General features: G+C 59.6%; 1 protein-coding gene across 1 annotated transcript; it reads right to left on the reverse strand.

The window, feature by feature from the left end:
- Positions 1-1,108: 1,108 nt before the first annotated feature.
- Positions 1,109-18,486, reverse strand: NHERF1 (NHERF family PDZ scaffold protein 1). The gene is made up of 6 exons (XM_061174954.1): positions 17,840-18,486; positions 6,965-7,126; positions 5,758-5,911; positions 3,450-3,490; positions 2,204-2,293; positions 1,109-1,990 (listed from the first exon to the last, which is right to left on the reverse strand). The coding sequence occupies exons 1-6, from the start codon at positions 18,299-18,301 to the stop codon at positions 1,796-1,798; spliced, it is 1,104 nt and encodes a 367-aa protein (XP_061030937.1). The 5' UTR covers positions 18,302-18,486; the 3' UTR covers positions 1,109-1,795.
- Between the last annotated feature and the right edge of the window lie 363 nt (positions 18,487-18,849).

Consider the following 18,849-nt stretch of genomic DNA (forward strand, 5'->3'; position numbering starts at 1 on the left):
CCCCCAGCCCCTCTGAGCCACGTGTTCCTTCCACCTGTCCCCAGCTTAATCAGAGTCAAAAGTCCTTAGGACTTCCCCACCCAGCAGGTGAGGTAGGGAGGGGCCCCTCCTCAGGCCTGCTAACCTGCAGGGGGCCTCCATCAGGGGTCAGAGGGCGGGCTGGGGGCAGGCCAGGCCCAGCCTAACTGCTGCCAGTGGTGTTGTGATAAGGGTTTTGGAAGGTTTCTCTTAACAATGGTGGGATCCAAACCTTAACAGGTCAGATAGCGATGGCCGGATAGTGACCTGCCCTTCTCTCAACCCCAGGGGCTCCACGGGTCCCCTCCCTGGTTCACTGTCTCCCTACTTGTTCTCCTCAGTCCCAGGAACCTGGCTTCTGAGTGGTCTCCTGGTTGGGTGGAGAATAGCCCAGGGCCAGCTTCCCTTCCTCTGAGCACCTGTCCAGGAACCTGGCCCTGGCAGGCCACCCTGGCAGATCTCCAGGATGTGGCTTCAGGGGCCAGAGGTATAAGGGACCTGGATCTCTTATGGAGGAGCAAGGCATTTTGCTCTTGGAGAGTCCCCTCCATGCCACCTGCCACAAGCACGTCCCAGGGCTCGGTGGGCCAGGTTTGTTTTCCCCCAGTCCCTCCAGTCAGGTCCACGGCCAGAGAAGATGAGAGTATCTGGGACCAGCTCAGGCCACTCCTGGGACTCCTGTACCTCGCTGGCTGTGGGTGGAAAGATTAAAGCCAAAAGCCTTCTCTTTCCAAGTCTGGCTCCATCGTGAATTCAGTTTCAACGCTCCTGGAATCCGAGGTGCCTTCTCGGCGCCCTCCGAGCACGAGGGTTTAGCTCCCACTTTCCCTGATGAACGTCCCTCTAGGGCAGCCCCAGTGAGCCAAACACACGGGGTGGGGGGGGGGGGCACGGCGGGGCCACCCAGCAGCTACAGGCTCAAGGCCCTCGGGATAAAGCCACCCCACCTCCCGCTCCGGGCTGGGGCTCGGGCTCACAGGGAACCCTGGACCATCCCCTCCCTCCAGCTGTTCCCTACCCTCTCCGCCAGAGGCCATGCCGGGAACACCCATGGACAGAGCTCCAAAGGAAAACACAGAGGCCAAGGCGGTTTGGAGAAACCAGTTGAATTTCGATAGCGTTTCCTTACAACTGTGCCTGGCTCAGAGCTGGGCAGCGGGTGGCCAAACCCTCCCCGTGTTGCCCAGGTCTCTGGGGGGTGGGAGCAGAAACAAAAAAGTTTTAGGCTAAGGCCGCTGCTATGTCCTGGATGCAACAACCTGGAAAATCATGTTAATCAAGGAAACGAAAGTCCCACTAAAGTGTGCGGTACTGCACTCTTTAAAAAAAAAATCAAACAAAAATAAGATGCCCAAGCCACAGCTTAGGATGATGGCCCCCTGTCCACTCCGAGATGTTGCTGTGATCTGAGTCCTTGATCAATCCTGGACCCAGTCATCACTGAGGGTCATGTGGGAAGGTGACCTCTCGCCCAGTCCCACGATCCTTGCTCGGTGGAGGTCCCGGTGATGTCCCAGGAGGGTGGCATCGGGACACCTGGTAGGCTGAAGCACCCAGTGGGGGACAGTCTGCTTTCTGATTGGGGCCAGGACAGAAAAACAGTCACCTTCCCTGAAGTAAGAACACAGTTCTCTAGAAAAGTCAGATTTGCCAAGAGAGGAGATGCTGGTGCTGATTGGTGTATCGATTTGGGGGTAAGTGGGGAAGAGGGAAAAGGAGTCGGGCCGGGGTGTGTGTGGGGCTGGCCAGCCTTCCTGGCGGCTGGTGGGAGGGGCGCTCAGAGGTTGCTGAAGAGTTCGTTTTTCTTGCTCCAGTCCATCTGCGGGGCCCGCTTGCTGCTGCGCTTCTGGTGGGCCCTCTCTTTGGCCACGGCCAGGGAGATGTTGAAGTCCAGGATGGGGTCGGAGGAGGAGGAGGAGGTAGATGAGGGTGCCGTGCAGTCCTGTTTCTTGAGGCTGTCTTGGGAATTCAACTGTAAAGAGGAGGGGGCGGCAGAGAGCGGGAGTTAGTGCCTTGGCGAGGTGGCTCCCTTGGGGCAGTGCCCGGGGAAGCCAGGTCACAAGAACTGAACGTGGCTCAGCATGTGACCTCCACACAGGCTGGTGTGCCAGGAACAAGTGTGGCCTGGGAACGGACTTCCTGTCACCCAGTGCCACCCCCCCGTCCGCCCAGCCGGCCAGCCTACCTCCTCACTGGTGTCACTGGAGGTGGATCTTGCCAGGGTTGGCCTGGGGCTCTCGGAGGCCGTCTCGGCCAGGGCTTCACGACTGCTCTCCTGGCACAGAGAGGAGGCGTGTGGGTGGGCAGGGCATGGGGTGGGCAGTCCTGGGCGAGGAAGGGCATTCTCAGGGAAGACAGGCGCCTCGGTCTGAGAAGTTCCACTTAAGCCCTTGCTATCCACCCCAGAGCCCCACCGCCTGAGCCTGCCAGGGCCCCTTGAGGATTTACATTTTCACATTCTTCCAAGGATCAGAGGGTAGCCCGGTTCCGCCACCCAGGCAGGAGGAACCATCCATCGTGGGATTAGCTGAGTTACCCGCCCCAGTCCTCCCAATGCAGCCTTTGGGGCTGACTCGCCTTTTGGGACGGCGACCCAGGAGGGGCCTCCTGGAGTGTGGGGACACTGGGAGCATCTTTGCTTGGCGTGGGGAACGCCCGTGATGCTCCCTGAATCTCCTGCAGCCCATCTGACTGTTTACTTGGACTTGACCCCGGGATTCTTGATATCTTAACCCCAAAGCAGCCAAGGAGGGCTTTGAAGGAAGGAGGTGGATGAGAGTTCTAGACCCACAGGTAGAATGACAGAAGGCTCAGGTGGTCCAGGGCCAGCCCCTTGCTGTGTCCCCCAGCAGGAGCCCCCGGGGAAGGGAAGCCTTTGAGCAGACCCTGCAGAGAGCTCCCGTTCTGTGGTCCGACAGCGAGTCTGCCCATCCTAGAGCCAAGGCCTTGACCAGGGCTGTGGCTTGGTGCTCAGCTCCTGCCTGGGTTCCTCTGTGGCCCCAGCTGGCACCGGGCCCCGCCATCTCTCCCCCAGCCTCCGCTGCCTTCTCTTCCCTTCTGCCCGGGGAGGAGAGGCTTTGTTCTTCCAACCCAGACTGGAAGTAGCAGGGGCCGGGAAGCGCGCGGCCAGACACTGCAGCTCTGTTCTTGGGGGGAAGAATGGCCTCCTCTGTGCGGTGGGGAGCTAGAGGCGGAGCTTGTCACCCAGGATGGCGGGCTGCAGACGGGCCCGGCCAGGCCCCTCTCCCTCCCCTCTGCCTTGGCCCCAGGCAGGGGCTGAGGGATAAACTGGGCAGTTACATAGCTTGGGGCTCAGGAGGGAGCAGCCTGGAAACCCGTAGTTTCCACTTGAGCCAGATGCTGTCCACCTCCCACCTCCTCCTGCACCCCAGGACTGAGCGCCAGAGAAGCAATTAGGGGTCTGCCTTTACCTTCTGGATCTCTCCATTGGTGAAGGGCTCAGGCAAGGGACCTAGGCGAAGGAGAAAAGAGCGGAGGTGAGTCAGAGGCTCTGGGGAATGCCGATGGAGTGGGGCATGGAAGGCAGTGGAAGTTGTGGGGTTTGGGCAGATAAGCAGATCTTGTTCCCCAAGGTCAGTGTTGAAAAGTCTCTTGACTGCCACCCACTGTGAGTACCTCTGACATTTTGACAACCCAGCACCCACATAGATTATGCGTGTGTGTGACAAAAGTTTAACAAAACAACTTGCCCTTACTACATCGCAATGCTTTTTGATATTTTCTATTCCGTTTCATTAAAAAAAAAAAAAGATGCTGGCCTCTGCCTACTCGATTAATCCCAAGAACCACTGATGAGTAAGGAGCTGTTTGAAAAAAAGCACTGTCCTAGAGGGGGCTGAAATTCCAGGCGGGCTGCCTACCAGCCACCCGGGAAGCTTGTTAGAAATACAGATTCCTGGGCTTTGGCATCAGAGTTTCTGTTTCAGTGGGTCTGGGACAGGCCTAGGAATCAGTATCTTTCAAATGCTTCCTAGGTGACGGTGGCGTCACCAGAACTGGGACCACACCCTGGTTATGATTAGTACCTGCATCAGCTGAAAGAAAAGAACCCCAACTGCTACTGGCGAGTGTGGGGATGGTGGGGGGGACGGGACCAGAGGGCTCAGGGCAGAGTCCTGGGTGTGCCCTCCCCCAGCCAATGGGAAACCTGGTGCTGGCAGAAGGGGTCAGAGGGAGAGAAACCGGGCCTGGGGTCACCCTCCCTGGGCTCACTCAGGGTAGACACCCCACCTGGCTGCAAGGGGGGCTGTTCCATCTCTGGGGACTGGTCAGCCTGGGTGGGTTTCTTCTGAACTCTTAGCTTAAGATCAGCATGTGTCTTTCTCCTCCCCTGGACCGGGGCCCCGGCACAAGGCAGGCATACCTGACTCTCAGCCAGCCTTCCCACGGTGGCTGGGCAGGGGATTGCTGGGACACGGGGACACTCACTCCCACCCCCCTGCAAGCAGCCCCTCACCCATGAGCTGTAGGCTGTCTCACTGTGGTAGGGAGGCAGCTGCTGGGAGGGGGCATTCCTCTCCATGGGGAGAGTTACATCCAGCTGGGAGGAGGGTCACCCGGGGAGGGTACCCACCCCCAGGTCTCCCTGTGCAGGTCCTGTGGCCAGAGGCTGCAGTCACTGAGGTTCCCAGGGTGTTCCCACCCAGCCAGAGGGGGACAGAGGAGGGAGGAATGTCTGAGGGTTGATGACTTGGGGGTGGGGGGCGGAGAAGGATGCTGGGGGAGGCCGGGGGAGGTATTTGAGCAGCTGAGGGGAATTCAGATTTCAGCTGTGTCTTCTCACACCATGTTGCCAAGAACAAGGCTGGGGGCTTCTCTTGGCTTCAGTTTCCCCCTTAATGAGAAAGGGGATTATCTGAGTTACCTGGTTTCCATGAACTTGGGAGCCAAGGGTAAAGGGGTACCCACCTCCCATGCCCCAGAGTCTGCTAGCGACTTCTAGCTCACCCATCCCCTCCTTCCAGGAACCCCCAGGACCCACTGGGCCCCTCCAGCTGGGGATCTAAGTTTGTGGCAGGACCTTTGTGTGGACCTGTCTGCTACAAATATGACCCTCAGGGAGGCCCCACCCATCGCAAAGTCCAAAGATTTACCACCCAGCCCCCCACCCCTCCAGGAGCCATCTTCCCAGGGAGAAAAGTCCAGACCAGGGAGAAGAGCGCTGCTCAACTCCTCCCTGCCCTGGTGCAGCAGCCCTGCCCCATTTGGCTTGGGCTAGGGCGGGGGAGGTGCCAGGCTTGGCAGGGTGATGCGGGGGATGGGGAGGGCAGGGGCCCAGGGACCCACTGCTCTCTAGAGCCAGCGAGCCTGGGTTTCCAAGACAACCTGAGAGAAGGGAAGGGGAGGTACTGGGCCCTGTCATTGGACTCTGATCTGACCAAGCTAAGGCTGGAAGCCTCTCCAGACTTAACCCTTTCCTTGCATCAGCACTGCCCTGAGAGCTTGCTGGGGCGAGAGGGGTGGGGGCCCAGGCCTCCCTCCGGCGCTGCAGCTTTGGCCTGGGAATCAGCAGCTCTCTTCCATCTCGCCATCCCCCGTGCCAGCTTCCCCCCGTCATGTGCCATCCTCAGAAACCCACCGTCAGCGCCGGCGTCCTCTCCCTGACCCTCTCTCTCCCAGCCTACACCGTCTGCCTCCCGTCCCGTGGGACACAGTAGAGTCTAGAGCAGCGGCCCACATCCCCGACGTGGGGGCCTCGGGCCGCGCCGCCCAGCTCACCATACAGGTGCTCCTGAGACGGGATCACTTTGCATTTCCTGAAGAACTCGTCGGTCTCCTTGTCCACCACCAGCAGCTTGGCCTCGTCCCCGCCAGCCTTGATGGCGGATACCACGTCCCCGTGCTGCCTGCCCTCCACGCAGACCCCGTTCACCTGTGGGCGGTGGCAGGGGTTACTGGCACAGGTCTCAGTTCCGGGGTGGGCGGGGGCAGGTGGAAGCGGTACAAGGGGTCCTCTTTGTCCTCGGCCAGTTGGCAATTGGGGGACACTCAGCCCCCCCCCACCCCTTGCCTGTGGAGTCCTGAACCAGGCCAAGTGATCCTCCCACTTGACGGTCAGATGGGGAGGCAGGACACGTGGGAAAAGCCAAAGAAAATACCCAGCCAAGACTGAACAAACACAGCTGTGAGATGGGACGGGAAAGATATGGGAGGCCTGGGTTGGGCCCCAGCTTTTCTAGGCACTTCCCTCCCTGGGCCTTGGTTTGCTCACATGTAAAATGAGAAGTCTTGGGAGAGCTGATCTTCCAGCTCTAAGGTTCTAAGACTGAGATTCTGGGACCAGCCCCAAGACACTTGGTTCACATTTCCTCTCCCAACGAGCATAGCACAAGAGTGTAAGAGTGTGCCTGACAGCCCCACTTGGGAGAAGGATTTCATCCTCCCGCCCCCATCCTTGTGCCTGGCATGGAGGCCTCGGGCAGCGGGAAGCTCTGGCGGTGGCCCCAGACGTCTAGCTGGATGGATGGGTGAATCGTGGACAGCTGAGTGTGTCTGCTCGGAGAAGAAGAGCCCAGGGGAGATCCAGGCAGGAAAGAAGTCAGTCCATCTCTCCATCCGTCCACCACCCATCTTTCCTTCCTTCCTTTTTTTTTAAAATCTTTTTTTTTTTTGCCACGCCGCATGGCTTGTGGATCTCAGTTCCCCGACCAGGGATTGAACCCGGGCCCCAGGAGTGGAAGCGTGCAGTCCTAACTGCTGGACTGCCAGGGAAGTCCCCCATCTTTCCTTCCTTTTGTCCTTCCTTCCTTCCCTCCTGCCCACTCACCCACCATCCTCCCCCCTCCCCCATCCATCCATCGGTCTGGTATCTCTGGGCTGCCCGAGCCTCACAGGCTAATGAAGGAGCAATGATGTGACGCCTGCCGCAGGGGAGGCCTCCTGCCGTCAGGAAGGAAGAGCCTGGGAAGAGAGCAAGAAGCGTTACCTCCACGATGCGGTCCTGGGCCCGGAGCCCCGAGGCCTCAGCGGGCGAGTCTGGGTCCACTGCCCGGATGAACTGGCCTGGCTTGGACTTGTCGCTGTGCAAGTTGAAGCCGTAGCCGTTGGGGCCCTTCTTCATGGTGCAGAGCCGAGGCCGAAGCGCGTGCTGCGGGGAGAAAGGAGGGGCCACGGTCATTCCACAGCATCCCGGGTTCCGCCCTCCCTGCTCCGTGCCTGACCCCACCTCCCCACCAAGGAAGACTGGGGGAGGATGCACCCTTGCTGAGATCCTACGCAGCAACGAGGGAGAATGCTGGCCTGGGACTCAGAAGGCCTGAGACCCCGCACTGCAGCAACCTGGCCGGGTGACCCTGGGCAGGCCACCGTTCCCTCTCCTGGCAAATGAGGGGTGGGAGCAGATTAGCTCAAGTCTCTCCCCTTTTGACATTCTAAGGGTAATCATGTTATTTTGATGGCCACCTCATCTCTCAGGCGGTAGCATCCCTGCCAGCCTGGCTGGGTACCTGGGACATTGACTGGGGACCCCCAGCCCTTTTGTACCCTATTGTCTGCAGCGGGGGAAGCCAGGGCAGCTGGTTACTCAAAGCTGGTCAGCATGTTTACAGTAAAGCCTTTCCTCGCCCACACGGACTCCTGTCTTGTCCCCACCAAGCAAAATGGCCCAGCCGAAAGGGAGCTGGGGGCCAGATGACCACAGACCGGAGGGAGGCACAGCCAGGGGTCCCGGACAGGACAGGCACTTCCCACCAGCAGAACCAAGGCTGAGGGCAAAGGCAGCAACAGAACCCCAAAGACCGTGTGGGTCCCCAAGGAGGCTGAATGGGGAGGGGAGCGGTGGGAAGCAGGGCTGGGCTGAAGGGAGCCCCGTGTGGCTGTGGCCATGGCCTGGAGAGGGGGACCCACGGAAAAGGCACAGGAAGATTGCTCTGAAACACTCAGACCCTCCGCTGAAAACGGTTTTCACCAGCCTAAGCAGCTGAGCTTAGAAGCTGCAGCCCTAGGGTACGTTTGCATGACGGAGGGAATACAGTGTGAGGGGGCCAGAGGCCTGGGCCCATGACTGACTTGGGGTCCCTCTCCCCCTTCTCCCAGGCCTGCTAGCTCTGGGTTATCACCCGGCTGCCAGGCAAGGAGGAAAAGCTGAAGTCAGGGCCCTGGCCCAGGTTCCAGCTTCTCCTGCTTATGAGCTATGTGACCTGGGGCAAGTAATTTCCTTCTCAGAGCCTTGGGTTCCTTGTTTGTAGACCATTCTTAGTGCCAGGGTTGCTAGGAGGTCCGGGGGTAATTAACATATGTGGGAACACCTGACCACGCTAAAATCCCTGTGCACGGGGAGCCTTTGCCATCGTTGTTAATATCAATACTAATGAATAGTCACAAGAAGCTGAGAAGTGAGATTCTGAGGGTGGGGTGCCGGGTAGCTCTGAGACCTCACTCCCCAGCTGGGAGAGGAGAAGGCGAGGGAGGGGCGGGGAGGGAGGCGAGGGCTTACAGGCCTCCTGCCCCAACTCGCTGGCCCCAGGTGGCAGCTGCCATCTGCAGTGAAGACTCAGTCCCCACCCTCTGCTCTGGGAGGGGTAGGGAGGTGGCCGGAGGAGGGTGACTGCTTTCCTTTAGATGCCTGGGTGGGCCTTTGTGTGTTTCAGGATGTTGGTAGGGAGTGTGGAGAGGCCAAGACAAGAAGGAGGGGTGAGGTGACGGTCAGGCCCGGGTTTACCCTAATCTGGGCTAGAGGCCCCGGGCGCTCTCACTTCACCCCAGACAACAGCTGAGACAGTTAAGTGAGCATAAAAAAGTGGGGGGCGCCCACGGAGGCACCCTCTTTTCTCCAGTTCTCCTCATCCCCCTTCTGGTCCTCACTGCAGGCCCACTCCCCCGCTGATGCCCCCCTCCCGCCGCTCCCCTGGGGTGGGGGGAGCCCCTCCCGCAGCCTGCGGCCCCCGCCCCCCACCGGGATCTAGTTCCGGGAGTGAGGCTCTTTTCCCCTCAAGCTAATCCCTCCACGGAGCTGCCAGCCCAGCCCTCCCCCAGGCCCAGGGGAGCAGGAACAGGTCCGACCAGTTGCTACCAGCCGGGCAGTGCTCTGCAGTCACCCTGAGAAAGCGGGGAGGGTGAATCACGGGGAAGGGAGAGGGCAGCTCTGATGTCTCTGCTCCCCCCGCCGCCCCTCACTCCAGAGAGCCTTCCTCCCACCCTCGAGATAGGGTTAGGGGTAGGGTGAGAGTTAACCCTAACCCCTGTCCTCGAGATGGGGAAACTGAGACAGGAAGCCCACTGCCTGATGTCAGAGCTTCACGGTGGAGGAGCCAGGACGCCACCCTGGGCTCTGACTTGGGACCTGTGCTCCTGCCACCATCCCTGGAAGGACCCAAGCCCAGGCTGGGAGGAGGCCCATTTGGAGCTGAGGAGTTGCAAACACCGGTTGCAGCCTCTGCTGGGAGGGGCGAGTAGATGATGAAACCGCAGGCTTCCTTCCGAGGCTCAGGCTCGCGGCCTCTCGCGGGGCGACACGGCAGTGAGCAGGCCCGGCGGCTTCGGGTGTCCTCCTGGCTGGCGGGGCGGCACTGGCACTGGCTGCCCCCGTGATGGGTCTCTGTGCCGCGGGCTTCCCTGACTGATGCTCAGCACCTTTCACCCCAGGGACCCTTGCCTGGTGACCTGTCGTATGCACCTCACTCCCTTCTGCCGGTGCCAAGCCATGAGGATCTCAGGAAATGGTAGACCCACCTGCAGGGCCCAGGCCCCCGCCGCTCCCTTCCCCCTGCACTGGGACCTGTTCCGTTGCTTTCTGGGGGTGGCTGGGCCGGGGGACAAGGAAACCCCAGGCGTTTCCTGAAGCGCTCAGACAAGTATAGAGCCCCACCCAGCTCCCATCTTCCCCAGTCCCCAGAGGCTCCCTCCCTTCCCATGGGACTGGGTGGGGGGGGGCTTCCCATTCTTCCCACATTGCTCTCCACCCTTCCCCCAGCTGCCCCCAGGAGGTGTCATTGCCAGCTGCTGAGTCAGCCCATCAAAGGAGCCCATCCCAGCCTGGTGGAGGCTGGTGCTGTCAGGAGTCCTGGGGCGGCTCCCTAAGGGTGTGTGGTCTCCAGGCCCAGCACTGAGAAGAGAAGATGGGGAGAGGGAGGGGTCAGGTGCTGGCCGGAGCTTGGCCACCATTGCTCTGGGACCACATCCCCAGAGCTGGGGCAAGGCCTGGGTTCTGCCTCTGGGGCAAGGGGAATAAATGGAACATCTGGGACATCTTGGGGGTGGTATGTGGCTCCCAGGAGCTCAGGAGGGGGACTTGTGCCATGGTGGCAGCTCCAGAGGGGAACATGGCCCCAGAGTGTTCAGAGATTCAGGTGGGTCTTCCAGTGAGGATGACAGCTCGGAAGTAAAAATCAGGATCTGCACGGTGGGGAGACTGGCAGAGAAGTGAGAGGAAAGACCATGAGGCAATGGTGGCCGACGGGCTGTGCAAATGGGCTGGGGCGGCTGGGGGCTGCATGAGTCTCTCACTTCCAGACAATGCCAGACCCGCCTTCCAGAATAGACCCTGTCAGGAGAGCTGCCTCTAGACTCTTCCCATGGGGGCTTCTCCCACACTCAGGGTCTCAGGCTGTCCCAAGCCTTGCACAGGCCTGCCCTGGCTGTTCACTCCATTCCCGCCTCCTCACCCAGGGAGCCCAGCCCCACCCCAACTGGCCGCCCAGTCACCTCCACCCACTCAGCCCAGGGAGCGGATGCTGGGCACGGAATTCAATAGGCACCACCAGCAGCCACCTGGAAAGCTGGGGAAAGTCGATACCCTAATCCTGGTGACCGTCTCTGGGGAGCAGGCCCAGGGCCGCTCCCTGCTCCTCTGGGGAGGGCGGCTGGGGGCCAACGCCCCACTGGGCCCAGCCCCTCCCTTGCCGGTGCCCTGGTGACCATGGTGACGGGCGCTATAGGAAACAGTCAGGCCGCTTCTCACAGGCCAGCCAGCTCTGGGCCCCAGAAGGGGCGGTTGGAGGGGCAGGAGGACCACCGGGGTGGCCTCCCCGGAACAACAGAGGTGACTCGTCACCTCCCCAGACTGCCCTTCCCCCCAGCCCGGCCCGCCCAGGGCTCTTGTTTATGCAAATAAGAATGATACCCTGCCCCCCCACGCAGGGGAATCAGCCCCAACAAGGAAGGAGGGGTGGCGAGGTGGAGAGATGGAGCCCTGGCTGCTCTGGCGGGGGAGGGGTGGGGTACGCCGGGTGCAAGGAGCCAGGGCTGCTCTGCGGGGCTCTGGAGACACAGGCCTGGGTGTGGTGCCAAGTCTTCAAGGAAACCAGGATGGAGCGAGCTGCCTCTGCCTGGGGGTGACGTGTGGCTGGGCGGCATGGGGGCACTGTCCTTAGGGCAGGCTGGGAAGTGACCAGGAGCTCAGACTGCTGGCCAGTGTCCAGGCTCTAGGCTGCAGGCATCCTCTCCTCACCCAAAGGGAGGTACCAAGGGCTTGGCTGTCACTGACCCATGATCTCTGGCCCTGATGTGGCTTCATTTATTTCTCCCTAGAAGACACCCCGCCCCAAGGTCTGTGCACACTGAGGAATGCTGGACACCTCCCTCTGCAAAAAAGGAGCGACTCTAGGCCTTGATCTTGTGCTTGCTGTTTCTCAGCGGGAAGGCCCTTCTCCGGAGACCCGCAGGGTGGGATCCAGGAGGGAGCCAGATGATAAAGTGGGGGCTGCTTCTCTGATACCCCCCGCCCCCACAGGGACCCTGAGCCAGGTTCTCCCCCTGCTCTTTTCTCCCGGTGCTGGCCAGAGACCCACCCGATGGAGAGTTTGGCTCAGTTCTCCCCAGGCCTGGGCAAGCCTGGGATGGAGCAGGCTGGTACCTGGGCTGCGGCCTGGCTGGACACCATCCAGGCTGGCCGCTCCATGCCCGCCTGCCGCTTCTGGCTCTCTACCATCACCCCTCCTCACCCCTCACCCTCCTTCCAGAAGTTGCTGGATTTAACTCCTGTGGGCTGTTCCAAGAGGCTCTGTAAGGACCTTCTCGGAGCTTGTGAAATCGGGGCTCTATTGAAATAACAAAAAGCAGCTGCCGTTTAGTGAGCACTACTAAGTGCCAAGCACCCAAGCACCGCACCAGGGCTTTATAAGTGTATATTCTCGTTAGGACCCAATTGTAACCCTTTGGGAGGAGGGTATTATTGCCCTCACTTCACAGATGAGGAAGCTCAGGTTCAAACAGGTGGCATAAACTGCTCAAGTACACACAGCTGATAGGAGAAGAGGGTCGGCTTTGAGCTCAGATCTAGAGCAGCACTGCCCCATAGAAACAGAATGCCAGTCACGTAGGTAACTTAAACGTTTCTAGTAGCCAAATTAAAACATAAAAAGAAACAAGAGAAATCAATTTTAATCTTATTTAACACAACATATCCAAAATATTATCATTCTAACACGTAATCTATTTAAAAGTTATTAATGGGATACTTTACATCCTTTTTTCTGTACTAAGTTTTCAAAATCTGGTGTGCATTTTATTTTTCACTTACAGCACATCTCAATTTCAACCAGCACATTTCAAGTGCTAAGAGCCACATGTGGCCAGTGGCTGCCAAAAAGGCCCATACAGACCCTAGAGGTCTCACTCTCAACTATTGGGCTGTCCCCTACATCCCCATGGCCTTTGCTGTTTCAACTGGGCATCACGACCTTATAACAAGCACAGGGAGAGACCAGAGCCTTTGTCCCTGGAAAGTCAGAGCTCCGGCCTCAGTCCCCCAGCCTTGAGCGGCACTAGAACCCAGGCCTCGGGGCATCCGCACCACTTGTCCTTTTCAGGGCGCAGGAAGCTAAACATGGTCTGGGGTCAGGGGACGTGGTGAACTGTCCTACCCTGAGGGGTGGAGGAGGAAGGCCAAGGCCAATAGTCAAGGTCAGCCTCTCAGGGGGAGTCCTTTGTGCTACAGGGGAACCCCAGAGCCAGCAAGGACAGTTCTCAGGCCCTGGGGATGAGGGTAGAGACTTGGTCACCAGACTCCCGGCTGGGCCCATCATGTGAGAAGGGATGGGGCCTGGAGCCTGCCCCTTCTGGGCTGAGGCCTTCCATCAGGGCTGACAACTCTTCCTGACGGTGTCCCCTGGGGACAGAAGCACCTGGGAGCCCTGGATCCTTGCAGGGAGCTGGTTCCTGAATTTATGCTGCTGTGATGGCCCTGGTGTGGCCCAGAATGTGATGGGCAGAGACACCCAGCCGGAGGGTCAGGCCCTTAAGCACAACCCAAGCCGGATGGACGTGCAGACACTGCAGTCAGAGTGAGTGGGGTTCGCAGACACAGCCCCGCTACAAGGTAAGGGCTCCTTACTGAGAACCGTGGGGCCACCCCCTGCACTGATGGAGCCTCAGTCTCCACACATGGACAATGGGGCTAGTATCTACCCTGTAGGGTGGTCATGTGGATTAACTGAGATAAGGCATGTTTAGTACACAGCACATTGCCAGACACATATAATAACTACCGTGTACTTATTATTTATCAACTTACAAAATGGAGAAAATAATACCTGATTTGCAGGGTTGTGGTGAGGGAAGAAAAAAAAAAAAAAATCAATGAAGTGTGTATCACTATCTTTAGGGCACAGGGCCGGGCGACTAGTAGGCTTAGAGTAGCTCCCATCATTGGGGTCTAGAGCTCTGGTTTCTCTCTGTAAGAGGCTCACAACACCCTCAAGACCTTGGCCAGGCCCCTTCTTCCCCTAATTCCTAAGCACTCCCCCACCTCCTCAGGGATCCATGGGATGGGAAGCCTGGGGAGGAAGAGAAGGGCACCCCCATCGAGACATGACGGGGTTCCTTGAGATAAAAGCCCCTTCCTCTTTCCAAGAGAATCATCTCCAGGATTGAACAGGAACCAGAAGGTCAGAACCAGGGGCTATCCCGGGGGAGAAAGAAATCCCAAGTATGTGGCTTAAGAGGAGGAACCAGCACACAAGCCGTCACACCCTGTCCATTTCCAATCCAAACATCCTGCAGCTCAAGCCCTGCTCTGCCCTCGCAGACTCCAACTCGGTCCGTGTGAAATGGGAACATGGGAAAGAGGTTGGAGGCTGCCAGCTAACTGTGCCCACCCCCGACTTTGCCACCTGGGGTACCTCTGGGATCAAGGTCAGGTGTGGCGGGAACCCACCCCACGCTGGGCACTTACACACACCTTCCGCATCATCTCATCAAATCTCTCCCACAACCCTGCAGGGTGGGGTCGGGGTCCCCATTTCACAGAGGTAGAAGCTGAGGCTCGTGGGGAGCGCTGAACAATCAGGGTCCCAGAGCCAGAGGGCAACAGGGCTGGGATTCACAGACTTTTGGCTCTCTAGTTTTAAAATGGAAGCTGCTAGTAGGCAAGAAAAAGGAGCGAGTAAGCTCTATCTGGAATTCCGATCTCCAGGTGTGCTCTCGAGGCAAGAACAGGCCCAGGTGGGTTGGGCTGAGATGAATTAAGACAAAGGTCCCCCATGGCTGTTTCGCACTCATTCATTCATGCAAAAATTATTTATTGAGCCCCTCCCTGCTCGGTGCTTGGGACAGTGCTGGGGATATAAACATAAATAAGCCACAGCTGTTGCCCTTCGGACTCAGCACGGGCTGGTGGAGGAGATATGAACAGATGATTTAGATATTACGTGTTCAGTGTGAGAAAAGGTGGAAGGACAGGGAACAGGAGGTGAGGCAAGAGTTCACGACGCCTGCGGGGTCGAGGAAAGGTTTCCTGGGAGGTGAGTGGTCTTGGGGAGCGTGCTTGGCGCAGAAGGGGACTGAGGGTTCCCACGTGCAAATATCAGGCGCGAAGGCTCAAAGCACATGGCATGCTGGGAGGGAATTCGGACGCTCTCGGTGTGGTTTGGTGGGCTGGTGGGGACAAGAGGGGCGGTGGCGAGAGAAGGCTGCCAGATTGTGAAGGGCTGATTCTTCAATGATAGCGACCCCAGATGGAGCGCTTTCGGATGCCAGGCTTGGCCACGGCTGCACGTGCCCAACAGGAGAGGCAGATCCAGGGCTAGCTGCCCCCTGGGTGGGCGTGTAATCATCACTGTGAAATATGTATTAATTCAGATCCCAGCAACCAACGTTCACCGAGCACTTACTCAGTGGAGGCTCTGAGCTACTGGCTCAATGGCATCCTCACATAACCCCGCCAACCCCACGAGGCCGCCGCTGCTGTCACCCCCAATTTACACAAGAGGAAATGGAAGCTTAGAGAAACTTGGCTCGAGGTGGCCCAGCGAGTACAGCTGAGCTGGCTCAGGCCTGCCCAGCCCCCGCTGTGGGACCCGGGCCGGCTGCCCCGCTCAAGGATTTAGGCCTCATCCTGTGACTGCGGGGGGGGGGCCGTGAGCAGGGGTGCTGCTGCCCCTCCCTCCCCGTGGGTGGAGGTGGGCCGAGCTGGAAGCACCCCGCCACCTCCTCCGAGATCAGTACTACGGGCACCCCTTGCCCTCTGCCCTGTATCGTTCTCGACCCAGGCCGCTCTTCCCAGTGAGATGTCACCTGCCACCCACTCTGCATGACACTTTCCCACTAACACCTTTTTCACTTCTGAGGACTAACGGAGATGTCATTAACAGCCCCCACTTTGCAAACGAATTCAGACGCAAACTAATCAGTAACATTCAAACTGCTGGATATATCCCTTATATAGACATCCCTTGTCTTTTTGGGGAACAATTAACTCTTATGATGTCTATTAACTTTTTTTTTTTTTTCTTGTTTTGCAAGGACAGGGCAGGTCATCTGCAGGCCCACCGTACCAGATTTCCTGGGAACCTCCTACCAGAAGGACTTAACGCTGCTCGGAGGCTATGCAGAAGCTAAGAGAGACCCCGCTCACAGCTGGGATTCAAATGCCTGGGCGTACAAGATGCTCAGTCCAGCACCCACTAGGGGCTCAAGTACTTTCCATTATTTGTAAAATTCTAGAGAAGGCAGGTGTCACTGGAATCCAACGCCCTCATTTTATTGATGGAAGAACCAAGGCTCAGAGAAGTTCTGACTTGCTCGTTGACCTGAAACCCCAAGAGGCCTGGTGATGGTGTCCCCGGGACTGGCTGGAGGGTTCTATTCCCTTCCACTGGCCCAACAAAGCACACACACAAATGCAGGTGTCACACCACTACCTGGGGCAACCCCATTCCGTGCTCGCCCAGAGAGCAGAAACCAACCTCTGCTGCTTTTCAGATGGCCTGGTGGGGAGCACATGTGCTAGGTCAAGCCTCCGTTCTGGCCTCTGCGCCCCCCAGCTCCCCGCAGGCCCTCCTGCACCCAGCAGCAAAACCAAAAGGGCACCGGGAGGAGCTGAACATGACTGCAACCTGGGGGGCCGGGTGAGGTGGCGGGTTACTTGTGTCAGTGCCAAAGTCCAAAAAAAAAAAAAAAAAAAAAAAGGAATGGTAAATCGATGTCCTCGGCACAAAGTTCAAACTGGATTTCTGCCTGGGACCAGAGGTCATGGGTTCCAACTCCTCAGTGTCAAACCCCTGCCAGGGGTGCTCCGATCCCACCCCCACCCTTGCCAATGCCAGCTTGGCAGCGGCAGGAAGCAGGAGGCTGGTGGCCCTGGCGTTCTTGGCACCCAGCTCTGGCTGAACAGGGCTCCTGGTGACTTCACTTCCACCAAACCAGTTGGCCCGCTCCGGCTCCATCCACCTTCTACCCTTAAAGGCTTAACTGTGCCCTTTCTCTGTCAAGGGAGGCTCCTACTGGCACCACGGACACCCCTGCCAGCAGGTGGAGAGCTAGTGAAGCCAAACAGGCCCAGGGGAGGCCCTGGCCCTGCTCCCCACAACCTCACCCTGAGGCCTCCCCCTTCACTCTCCGGGAAACAGAAGGCTCAGTACAACTTCCCTTTTGCCTCCGCCCCTCCTACGGCCGATCCAAACTGGGGTCATGAGAGGAAACACCAAACGTGGGCAGAAAGCAACCAGCCTGCTTGCTGTCCAGGGACTTGAGTGAGACAGCTGATGCCAGGGCAAGGCCACCTGCCCGTGGTGACCTGCTGTCCGCTGTACAGCCCAGGAACGCTGGACCACTCCGGCCGCCGTTTCTCCTCCTCCAAGGTCTTCCCTCCCGCTCCCAGATACAAGCCAGCGCTTACTCCTCACATTCCTGAGAATCATAAATCCCCCTGGGTGGCAGAGCTGCCACCATCCCCCAGACCAGACGCCTCTGCGCCTCGTCCCTGAGCCCCTCCCCCATACATCGCCTTGGGACGGTGGAGCTTCTTTCTTAGAAGTCACACCGGACTTCAGGAGGATGAAGTCCAGCCAGGCTGAAGTTAATGATACACACGCCAGCCAGCGGGCTGTGGGGAAGGGGGGAAGCGCCTGAGAACCCAGCGTGCGCCCCCCTCCCCTCCCCTCCCCTCCCAGCGCTGCAGCTCCACACAGAAAGAGCGTAGTTATTCCTCTAGCTTTCTGAAGTCGGGGCCGCTCTAGCTTCACCCCAGCTTCATTTACCACCCCCAGGGGCCGTGGAGGAAGCTGGTCACTTGCACCAGGAGGGGCGGGATTGGGAGTCCCAAGGGACCGGAGCAGACACCACCAGCAGAGTCGAGGAAAATGGGACAGGGCTCCCTGGAGCCGCCCGCCCTCACCCTCACTCCCAAAGGCGCTCAGGGTCCCAGCCCAGTCTGGGGAGAGGGAGTAGGGGTCGCGGGACGCAGCCTCAAGGCTGTAACTGCCAATTCGCCCGGTCGGCGGGCGGAAGCAGTCTCCCCCGTGAGGATCCAGTTTCAGAAAGACAAGGCGGCAGCAGGGCTGGGCGTCCGGGGCGCCTGGGTCTCTTGACTATTCTCCCTCCCACCCGGTTCCAGCCTCGCCGTCCGGCCCGGGCCCGCACTTACCCGCTCCTGATGGCTCTTCTCGGCCTCGTGCGCCTCCGGCGCGGCGGCGGGCGGCTCATTTTCGCCGCCAGCCCCCTGCTCCTCGGCGGCGGCCGGCGGCTCGGCCTGCCCGGATCCTTCCTGGGGGCGCAGCATCTCCTCCCGGACCTGGACGCCCAACTTCTGCAGCCGCTCGTCGGTCTCGGGGTCGACCACCAGCAGGCGCACGGAGTTGAGTGCGGCACGGATGCGGCTCACCACCTGCTGGTGGGTCTCTTTCTCCACGTTCTCGCCATTCACCTCCACTAGCCGGTCTCCGGCCAGCAGTCCCGACTTCTCGGCCGGCGAGCCGGGCTCCACCAGCCGGATGAACTGGCCTACCTTGCCCTTTTCCCCGTGCAGGTGGAAGCCGTAGCCGTTCGGACCCTTCTCCAGGCAGCAGAGCCGGGGCAGAGGCGCCCCGGCCGCCGCGTCCGTGCTCATCTCGCCCTGCAACGGCTCAGCGGCGCGAAGCGGCGTCCGGTCGGGGTCCGGAGACGGGACGGCCCACCCCTTCTTCTCAACCTGCGGGCCGGGAGACGAGAGCGAGAGCGGCAGAGAAACCCCGCGCCGCCGGACTGGCCGAGCGAGCAGGTGTCCTGGGAGCGGCGGAGGCGAACTGCGAGGAGCCGTAGCCGAAGCTCACGGACCAATCCCCGCCGTGCGCGGTGTCTGAGCGTTCCAGAGCCCGCCCAGGCTGCTTATTCCGTGGGGCGGGGCCGCGCGGAGGGTGTGGACCACCGCGGGGCCAATCAGACACCACGGAGAGGGGGCGCTCTGGCAGGGTGAACGACACCGGCCAATGGGAGCGCGCTAGGGTGAGTTTCTGCTCTCAGCGCGGCGCCCCGCGGCGGGAGAAGAAAGAGGGCTCAGGAAGTGGAAGTGTCTGTTACCAAGTGGCTGGAGTTGAGGCCCGGGGGCGGGGGCGAGTTCCTGGTACTGGGCAGAGCGGCCCGCAGGATCTGTTCTGATTTCCCTCCACCTGCGTCGGG

The sequence above is a fragment of the Eubalaena glacialis genome, chromosome 19 (assembly GCF_028564815.1).
Source record: "Eubalaena glacialis isolate mEubGla1 chromosome 19, mEubGla1.1.hap2.+ XY, whole genome shotgun sequence".
Classification (NCBI taxonomy): Eukaryota; Metazoa; Chordata; class Mammalia; order Artiodactyla; family Balaenidae; genus Eubalaena; species Eubalaena glacialis.